Source organism: Callionymus lyra, chromosome 11 (assembly GCF_982586985.1).
Source record: "Callionymus lyra chromosome 11, fCalLyr1.hap1.1, whole genome shotgun sequence".
NCBI lineage: Eukaryota > Metazoa > Chordata > Actinopteri > Syngnathiformes > Callionymidae > Callionymus > Callionymus lyra.
The window spans coordinates 11,344,272-11,355,009 of NC_141828.1; the positions used below are offsets into that span (position 1 = coordinate 11,344,272).

The 10,738-nt window shown below is 38.0% G+C and overlaps 1 protein-coding gene across 1 annotated transcript in view; it reads left to right on the top strand.

Moving 5' to 3' along the window:
* The window catches only part of LOC148069257 (heparan-alpha-glucosaminide N-acetyltransferase), a 35,602-nt gene extending 27,904 nt beyond the window's left edge, over positions 1-7,698 (top strand). Inside the window, exons 17-19 of the mRNA XM_087803270.1 lie at positions 2,844-2,914; positions 3,906-4,018; positions 5,912-7,698. Of these exons, the coding sequence (XP_087659396.1) occupies positions 2,844-2,914; positions 3,906-4,018; positions 5,912-6,093 (366 nt within the window). The 3' untranslated portion in view covers positions 6,094-7,698. The remainder of the gene's footprint in view (positions 1-2,843; positions 2,915-3,905; positions 4,019-5,911) is intronic.
* Positions 7,699-10,738: the final 3,040 nt, after the last annotated feature.

Below are 10,738 nucleotides of genomic sequence, written 5' to 3' on the forward strand. Positions count from 1 at the left end.
TCGTATGGAATCAGATTTACATTTGGTAAAATTGGAAATAGCATCTTATTCCACTATTAATCCAACGGCAATTGGTATTGCTTTCTATCAGCATTCCTCTTCTAATGACACACACACCAACACAAACTTATACACAAGAGCGTATTTTTCCAAAAAAGAATGGAACAAAATTAAAAAAAAGATCCTTTCTGATCACATATGAAATAATTTGACAAGCCACAAAACATCAATGCCAAATCCATCCTTGAATATTTAAAATATTTTAAAATAATTCTTTCTTTGAATGCGTTTAATCATCATGTTTGATGAGGCTTCAGGTCACAGATAGTAAGTAAGTAAGTAAGTAATTTGTATTTATATAGCACTTTTCCAGACCAGGGTCACAAAGTACTTAAACAATCAAAACAATACTCAATAAAGTATATACTTTAAAGGTCAAGATAATACTGAGAACAACACAGGAGTTCCAGAAAATCAAGTAAAAGCCTGCACAAATAAAAACGTCTTAATATGTTTCTTGAAAGAGTCAGTGAGTCTATCAAGGAAGATAATATAGTTTACTTTGTTTAAAAACAAATAACGCTTTCTCACCGTTTTTCTATTCAAACAATGCAGCAAGAAAGCACAGTGATGTTGTGCCTCACTTGCTGACTGTTGGTAAAGTACTTCAGAACAGCAGCGACATGTGTAATTTTACCCAGTTTGAATTTGATGGTGAGGCACAATTCTCTGGTGCATCACCCTTAAGTTTCTGCTTGATCTCCAAAATTCACCAATTTGTATGTCAAAAAAGGTGTAGAGTCGCACTGAAACTGATCATTAACACAAATCCGTGTAAATTAAAATATGCTTTATGTACTTTTTCCCCTGCCTCCCCTCACTCCATTTACCAAACTTGCATTACTAACATCTCACAAGAAAACTAAAATAACCAACAAAAAATGTAATAAGGGACAAAATACAATTTGAATGGAGCAAATGAGGTCGTAATTATGTACATGTAGATTGTAATTTAACCAATCAGAGGAGCACATTGAAAAGTTACAAAGTAACGGAACCATAGTTGTGACCTGAAGTGTTAAACCCCCTTGACTTTTGAAAGAATGAATAAAACCACTCAGTATGAGGTTGATCACACATTTAGGATAATAAACGACTATCATTAATTTGTTTATTTCATTTGATAAAAAATGAAAACCTAGGGACACATTATGGCTAAAAGCTGCCCAACAGAAAATATATCCCTACCTGTACTTTTCTTTCTCTTTTTTATGTAAAAACGTAAAGATAAATTGGTGGAAAATGTGAGAGCTGGCTTGAATAACTCATGTGGATATATAATGTTCTTCCCATATGTTGGAGGAAGTAAGTGAGAAGGTGTAAGTAAGTAAGTATGTGTGAGAGATTTGAGGTTAAAAACCACACTTCTATATTTATATATTTTTCCAAACCTTCTCATAACATTATCTCACCTTTCATCGATCGTAGAGTGAAGCAGAAGATTTTGGTGTCACTGTAATGTAGAAAAGTCAAATGCATTTTATTGTTGGTTTGATATTGATCTTATTTTCTCTATTCATAAAAATATTAATTCAGAGATTTTCTGGTGTTTCTTACCACATTTTTGCTGATGACATCCAGCTCTACTGCTCATTTGATCCAACTGAGCCCCAGAGGCTGAACAGCTTAGTCAATTGTTTGCTAGAAATCAAACAATGACTGAGTGAAAACACTCTACAGCTAAATGTGGACAAAACTGAAACTCTGGTTATTGCTTCTGATGATAAGGTTCCAGGGTTGAGTCAGTACTTGGGTGACTTAGGTCAGTCTGTCAAACTGAGCCTGAGAAACCTGGGTGTTGTATTTGATAAAGACATGTCTCTTGTTCAACACTGCAGAAAACTGACCAGAAACTGTTTCCTTCAACTGAGAAAAATGTCTAAACTTGGGAAAATGATGTCACAACCTGAACTTGAGCTTGTAATCCATGCGTTTGTTTCTTCTCGTTTAGACTATTGTAACGGTTTATTTCCGTGTCTAAACAAGAAGAATATGTCTCGACTGCAGTTAATACAAAACTCTGCAGCGAGAATTCTGACCCGCTCTAGTAGGAGAACTCACATTTCTCCGATCCTTAAAACTCTTCACTGGCTGCCAGTTTCTTTCAGGATCAATTTTAAAATTCTGGTTCTTACTTTCAGATTTATTCATGGTCAGGCTCCTCCTTACATCAGTGATCTGATGCAGCCTTACACCCCAGCTCGGGCTCTGAGGTCTGTGGATCAGAATCTACTGATGGTTCCTGAACACAGTTCCGGACCAGAGGAGAGAAATCCTTTCTCTCCCTCTGTGTTTGATGGATCTACTGACCACTTTTGCCTGATTTTCTGGGACTCCCGTGTTTGTCTTATGTTTCTTGATCTTTTAAAGTATATATTTTAACTGTGTATTGTTTTTGATTGTTAAAGCGCTTTGTGACCCTGGTTTAGAAAGGCTCTTTACAAATAACCATTACTTACTTACTTACTTACTTGTTTTTTGTGTTGGTTTAAGAAGAAGAGTTGATTAAAAAAAAACTTTGATATGTAAATTCCTTCTTGCGAAAGTCCTGTGATTCTTAATTTCTTATTTTTTTTAAACTTATTTTGTATGTATTTCACTGTTGGTATGAGCATTCCTGTGTGCTGATGGAGGTGTCCAGGGTTCACTGAGGTGTGTGTGACTTCTAATTGACTTATCTGCCAGACTTGCTCGAATTCTTTGGCTTACCTTTTTAGCAGTCCGATACGGCTCACTTTATCGCCCTCCATCGATTTGAAAATCTGTTTCATTTCCACCCATAGGGAATCTCCGCAGCCATCCTTTCTAAGTGCACACGAGACGGAGGATTTATACCTGTCAATAAAAACCTTTGGTAAGTGCTTCCTGGTCCTCTAAATCCAGCCACTTTTCCTCACAAAAGAAAAGGATAGCTTTTCCAACCGGCACAAATCAAGGGCTGCTAAAACACGAGTTTTACTTGCCTCTAATGACAGCCGGCGGTGTAAGTGATCACCGGGATGTCACGGGTGTGAGGTGAGGCGCGTCTCTCGCCCGTCCGACGTGATCACTCTTCCGGCGAAATAAAGGACGTTTTATCCTCTCTGGCCCTGCAGCAGACCTGGCAGAGGCTCTCTATGCATATGTTAAACAGCTCTGGAAAAGCTATCCGGGGCAACAGCATTGGCATCAAACTATTCCCAAATCATATCCCTGTTTCTTTTTTTTAATAACCAGCCTGGTTGAAAGTCGCTAATGATTTAGCGTGAAATACAGAGCAATTACTGGCTGCTCTTCCGCCGCCTTGACGTGAATCATCTTAACGTTGCAGAGCAGGAAGAACACCATTTCATCTGTGATGTGTAAGCAAATTTCTCCTGATGTTCCACTGGGGCCTCCACTAAAGCGCCGCTCATCCCTCACCATTACCTGCCTAGCTTTTATAGGCAGTTCATCATGCGGGGCTTATTGAGCTCTGGAGTCCCTGCCTGGATGTCTAGAAGTAATTAACTCCTGGCTAAGAGTCCCGTCTTGGCCCAGATAAAATAAAAAAAAATAAAAGAATAAATTTAAAAGCCCCAGTGCAAGGAAGCTCTGGTAGGCGGCACTTTCACATTAGATGATATCTCATCAAACATTCTTGCACTTAAGAACAGACAGGGACATGGCTGGTTGGCAGCGCTCCACGGGTGAACGTGCCAGCGATCCACTCTCACAGCATCCACCAGCTCCAGAACCCCTATTTTTTTTTTTTATTCATCCACACTCCAGCGTTGATGGACTTTGTTTTAACACCCCGTTTCGCGCCGTTTTTGTGGGCACACGCGTGCAGTTAAAATGTTATTGTACTCTAATGTTTCCCTCAGGTCCTTGTCCTACGTGGCGTGTATGGGCTGCTTGTCCTTCCTGTTGCTGGGAGTCATGTACTTTGTCATTGACGTCAAGGGATGGTGGGGCGGACAGCCCTTCATATATCCAGGTACCATCAGCCAGGACTCCCGTGACTGTAATGTATATTTGATAATGTCTTAAATCATCACTTACTCTATGTTGAACCCCTTTATGACAACGGTTACACACAGAGGGTCTGGTTTGTCGTGATTTATTGGCTGTAGAAGAGTGTTTTTCCTTTTTGAAACATTACCTTACTTTTCAATGTCTGGCATCAACATTAGTGGGAGTATTATACCGTGTAATAACGGTTAAAATGAAAATAATATAATACAATGATATATGTTATAATGATAACTTTTAAATGTAATTAATAAGGAAACTAACATCACATTTATATTTTTATATTTATAAAAAATATATATATATATATATATATAAACATATATATTCAACTACACTCCTGAACCTTTCATAATTCCCCATTGTTAGTATAGTTTTATCTGCTCTAGTAGGACTTGAGAAAATCCCTGAAAGTATTCTTATATTGCTTTATTGATGGTTTCGATTGAATCTTATGCCAATCAAATCTGATCCAGCTAACGTTGTTATTGAAATGAAATTAATTTATGACTCATTTTTTAATGCTATAAACACTCTTCACCCTTGTGCGGTCTCTGGGTCAAGGTGACCCGGTGACCCGGTGTTTAAGGTATTCTTTGTGTTGCTTCTGGGTCAAGATGTACGACCTACCTGGCTTCCAGAACCAGAGGCATCACAAGGGATATGTCAAACACATTCCTTTTCTGGCCACCGGGTCACCTTGACCCAGAGACCACACAAGGGTTAAGTTGTTGTTCTTTTAACCAACTGCAGCTCTTTTATACATTTTTTAATCATATTCATACAACCTTTTGTTTTATGTGTTCTTAAGCATTACACTAAACTTCACTGATTGTTCAGGAGTTAATGTAAATAATAAAGATAGATAAGATTAGATTTATTTACAATTGTTGAGATAGTAAGAATCTTTGAAATGGCAATCGGTAAAGCCCACTTCAATTCCTGCTTTTCAGTGACTTCATCTCTAATAAAGTGACCCAATCAAAATAAGATGGTTTCATGGCCACTCAAATATTTAATGGTAAAAACTACATCTCTGAGACACACTGTGGCCACATTCATCTGTTTGTGGAATAAGTGATGCTCACACAGTGGCAGGACATCAAGCAGGAAGAGTCGCCGGACGTTTCCTGGATCCGACTTAATCTGACTAATTGAAAATCCGTTTTCAAATCCCCCAAAATTAGAAGCACATTTTCTCTTACTATCTTTCTGTGATCTATTTTCCGTCGTGTCCTACATTTGCCTGTAAAGTACAACAAAGCTTTCAAGTACGTTTAAAGGTATTAAAACTCGCATTAGTTCTACAGTGGTTTATGACTCAACAGACTCGCCACGGTTTTGTCCGACCATAAACTATTGAGACAAAGCCGACCGGTCTGAGTCGTATTTTACGTGTGAAGAGAAGGCTAATCTTTCTCTCTTTTAATTTAGTCTGACTCCAGTGTCACCTCCATCCCCTGGCTGTGTTGGAGGACACACGGGGAGGATGTTTTGTTGCGAGCGGAAAGAAGCGAAAACCACATCGCCATTCAGATCTAGACGTGGTCACAGGAGATGAATATTAATATGAGCCAAAGTGGTCTTGTCTGATCCGATCATTATTAGATCACAGGAGAGACGCTTGAAAGTCAGACGGACATGGACTCTGAAGCAAACACGTAAATACTAATAAGAGCAGGATTTGATTTGTCTACAGTAGGAAACCAATGGTCAAGATTGAAATTCTTACTTTAATTGAGGATTAGAATCTATTGTTTAGGTAGTCGAGGAACATTGAATTCAATCAGAAGACGCTAAAAAATCAATGTTTAGTGTGACAATAGAGACACATAAGACCTTCTCTTGTCCTTCTCAGGGATGAACTCCATTTTGGTATACGTGGGTCACTCCCTGCTGGGCTTCTACTTCCCCTTCAGCTGGGAGATGCGGGTCCAGGACAGTCACTGGGAGTGGCTCTTCCAGAGCCTGTGGGGGACGTCGCTGTGGGTGATCGTTGCCTTTCTGCTCTATAGGAAGAAATTCTTCCTCAAAATATGAGACGGTATGAGATGTCGGGACTGAATCTATTATACGACTAATTGACGTTTTCTATGTTTCGAAGGGTTTTGGAAATGTTTTATTCATAAAATATGATTAACAGAGAGAGAGAGGAATAACTCAAAATTGTATTTGAAATCGCATGTTGACGAAAAATTGTCATTTAGTCCAAGTGTACAAAGAACAAACTATGGGGGCGAGCTCAAATGTATTTTTCTACTTTAAGGGAGGATGTCTTTTTTTTAATGAAGACGGCCGATTATTTTAAGATCACATGTGTCTGTTAAGTCATTTTAATGTGTGTTGCCAAATAGTTTGCTATTATCAAAGTTCTTTTTTCACGTTGAAGAAACAGAATTTACTTAGTGAGGCTTTGCTGGAGAACAAAGACCGAGAAAATAACGATATATTGTACAAGAATAAAAACATATCATCACAATCGGATTCATAATTCATAGTAAATATATAAGTGAGTAATATTTATTTGTAAAGCATCTTTCTAGACCAGGGTCACAAAGCGCTTTAACAAACAAAAGCAATACACAGTTAAAATATATACTTTAAAAGGCCAAGACACATAAGACAAACACAGGAGTCACAGAAAATCAGAATCAAAAGGAAAAACCGATTTGTTGCTTTTTAATGTGTGCCAGTAATGGAAGACTTGGACCGTGTTACGGTTTTGGCCTCTTGTGTGATTGAGTTTGACGTGTCTGGCAAAGACTTTATACTAAAATGTATACCGGGGTTCACAAGTTAACCATGTTTTTGTGTGATTTTCATCAGTTAATTTGTGTTCCTATTGTGTGTTTTTTATATTTGGTACAATCTTATCATACATAGTATACATTAGATTAAGTTTGGCCCCTTTTTAATGGACAATAATTTGGCATTATCCAGATCATAAATATTCACAGAAGTAAAAATGTTCCTTCCAAATTCCCGCAGGATTATTTAAGTAATATTGGTGGTCTCATGCAAAAATGGTCCGGATTAATTTGATGCGCTGATGTGGCACTTAACAAATTAGCTCGAGTGATGCAACTACACAACAGGGCAGCCATTATGAGTCTGTTGCCATGGACACTCTTACGTGTGTGTGTGTGTGTGTGTGTGTGTCCCATCTGCCGTGCTGTCCGAGCGACAGTACTTTAATAGGGGTCAAGATGCTGGGCCCTCACAAAGGAGTGTCGTTAATGGGGCCGACACCTCCGGCGCTCGTTCTGTTAGAGAATCAAGGAAATTACACAAATCCCATTCATCACGGAGACACATGACCCCACACACGTACTTAGTTCACAGATATGAACACAAACACCAGTTCTGATACGACATGTGTACAGTAGAGCTGCTGACCATGTGTCTGTGAGATTTATGTGTCAGGATCATCAGGTCTGAAGGTGTGTGAGAGCGTCATGAAACCACCATCTACTTAATGAAATCACACAAATCTTCCAACGCACACAGACATCCGCGTTTTTCATGTACCACAACACATAAATAGAAGCTGGTTTCGCTTCAAATCCAGCTACTTTTGGACCACTTAATGCTGCTGCTTTTGAAAAGATGCTGAATAAAAAATGATGCTAAATGAAACTGAATATAATGTACATTTCTGTGACATTGATTTTAGACCTTTCCTGTTTAATGGTGTCAAGAGAGATGTTCACATCAAAACACATGTTTTAAATAGTTTTTAATAGATACAACAGTTAAACAACTGCTATAACTTTTGAGAGGTTTAGGGATTTAGAAAAATATATTTTAAACCTGAAGAAAATGAAATAATACATCTTCAGTTCAATATTTATAACATTCTTTATCATTAATATTAACATTTTGTATCATTTCTATATAGCTTGAGGACCAAATCTACCTTTTTCTTTTTTCTTTCTAAGAAAACTTGACTCACATGTTGACTACTTTAATATTTTGTTTTGTTTCTATGGATCATTTATACAATTACATTGGTCACCTAAGCTGCCTCTCCTCTCCTTGTCCCCCAAACATCTGTCCTCCCTAACTTCGTCTCTGTATTGTCTTCTATGTACTCGTTCGTGATCTCGTCCGTTTCCTACCGACTCCCAATGATAACCGCAGTATCTTCATCTCCTACTGATCCAACTGTCTTCATGGCTCTTTGACCCATATACCATTAAAGCCTTTCCTACCACACTCTTCTGATGTAGATCCTCCCTGACAGTCGTCTCCAGACGGTCCACCCCTGCCTGCACTCTCTTCTTCACCTCCCCTGATCATAGTTCGTTCAGTACACGTCAAAAAGTGATGATAATGTCTTTGTTTTGCAGGCTTTCAAAAGATGATCAGAAAACATGATACCAAGATTAGTTGTTTTTTTTAAAGAAAAAAGGTATTTGGTTGAAACTGTAGCGTTTATTCCTTCATATTTGTGTTTTCACTTGTTTAAAGAAATATTGGAATAATGCCTTTTATTAAGTTTTGTTAAATTGACATTTGTTTTAATTTTAAATTCACTGAATAAATGAATTAACAGCCAGAAACCTTTAAGAAAAACTATTTATTCATTGGACCTGAAATTTTGTTATGTCAGGGCCAATGAATAAAAAGGGTAGTATTGACAAATACTTTTACCTCGACCATTTTAAAATCAAGTTTTAAATTAAACATAAGTATTAACACGTGTTCTCAATCCTAGTTATCATCTTGAATTTCTTGTTGAAACTAGCTTGAAGCTAACATGATTACATTTCAGATTTATTAAGGCTTAAGTTTCACAATGACCTCGCTGTACAAATGTGTACTAGGAAAGACAAACGCACAACACCAGTTGTTTTATTTGTTCCTACCGTTTCATTTTCCTGAATTTATCTGCTGGAGTTACAGACAAAGTTTGTTGAATCCCTCAGCATGGAAGGTTGTTGGACTCCCCTGCCGCCAGGAACGAGACTCGCGTCCATAATTGCTTCTTCAAACTACTTTGTCAGCAGTGGAAACACATTCTGTTCCCGATGTTTCTTAATGTGATGACAGTGTAAGACAGTAAAGACTCTTTAGGTCTTTATCCCTCTTGTGTGTGTTCATCTTTCCGATGCTTCTTTTTTTTATTCTATTTTCTCAGACTGCTGCAACATTACGGACAGAACTGATGCAAACATTGCTTCATTTTAAAAATACAGTTTCATATTTGTTGAATTTTCCTTTTTCCTTTTATTCAAGACTTATAGTGTCAAGAGTCCAAGGTCTTCATGTGGTCTGCCCAGAGAATGACGACTCCACCACATCTCCTCGTCCTTATTGATCGTCTCAGGATACTTATAGTCCGTCATATGGAAACTTAAACCCCGGCAGAGACGTCCTAATGCGGAACCACTGCAGGGTCTTATATCCTCTAATGATCCTCTTCCAATCCCTTGGTGGAGGATCACGTATATGCTTTTAATTCTGTGAAAGACTAGACTTTGTGTCTTATTAACAGCTTTTCAATTAAACGCAGTTGTTGTTTAAAAATTCAATTACTTCTATTTTTTATTTTTATTTTGACCGTACACTATGATGGCTCTGGAAATATCAAAGTGATTGTCTGAGTCAACTTTTATTTCAGAAATAATCCTGTAAACTACTAAAAATAAGTAAATCAAATACTCTATACGAGACCATCTTGTTGCAGATTAAACAGTCAAGAGCTCCCACTGAATCAGCGAGTTGGTAAATTGTATTTTTAAAGCATTTCTGCCGTTTTTTTTAAGCCTGGTCAATGGAAATTATGCCTTAGTTAAACCAATCCTTGGTGCAAATAAATGTAGGTACCCCTGGCTTAAACAGAGCTGAGCCAGGAGGCACATGTCTGTATTGTGTTCGGTTTAGTTATTAATGTCATGCCAAGGATTAAAATAAGATTTAGAATAAAAACTATCCTTACAGACATTAATTGCAGATTTGTGTTTAGAATAATTTTTTTAATCAAGTTTTTTTTCAGTCCAATCAGTCTCTGGAGTCGTCGTCTTCGTCTGCAGCTCTGTGTCCCGGTGCCTTTGTCGTTTCCAGGGACTTGGATTGTGCCAGGACTGCTGTGTGAGTGACTGGTGTCCTGCCCCGGGGCCGCAGCAATGCATCACTCCACACTGTCCACACAAACACACTCTCCTCACACACCGCACACACACACACAGTCCTGAGCCGTTTACGCCATCACTCAGCTCAACGTCTGAGCTTGTTGACACAGCATAAGAGCTTCATTTTTAAGTGTTTTCCGGAGGTAAAACTTCAAGATTCGAGAGCAGCTTTATCCGCCGGTACATATTGGTGTACATGCTTGGAATTTTTCCGTGGGTTGTGGACGACTCCGGAATTGGTAACAAAATTAGAATAGGGATAAACAGTATGTACAAAACATACAAGAGAAATAATACTAATAAACACGGTGTAAAAAAACGTCAAACAGTTTTCAAGAGTGAGATGGCGGAGGGGACTTACACACAAGTACTATAGTACAAAACTTCAAAAGAAAAAAAGAAAACAATTTGTCAATGATAGTACTGCTCAGATAACTTGTGTGTTTGACTAAATCTGACCATACTTAGGTCAACTTGTGAATATTTAACATGTTCATTTAAAAAAAAGAAGTATTTTCTGAGGTACAGAAATGTGTCACTAACACATTTTC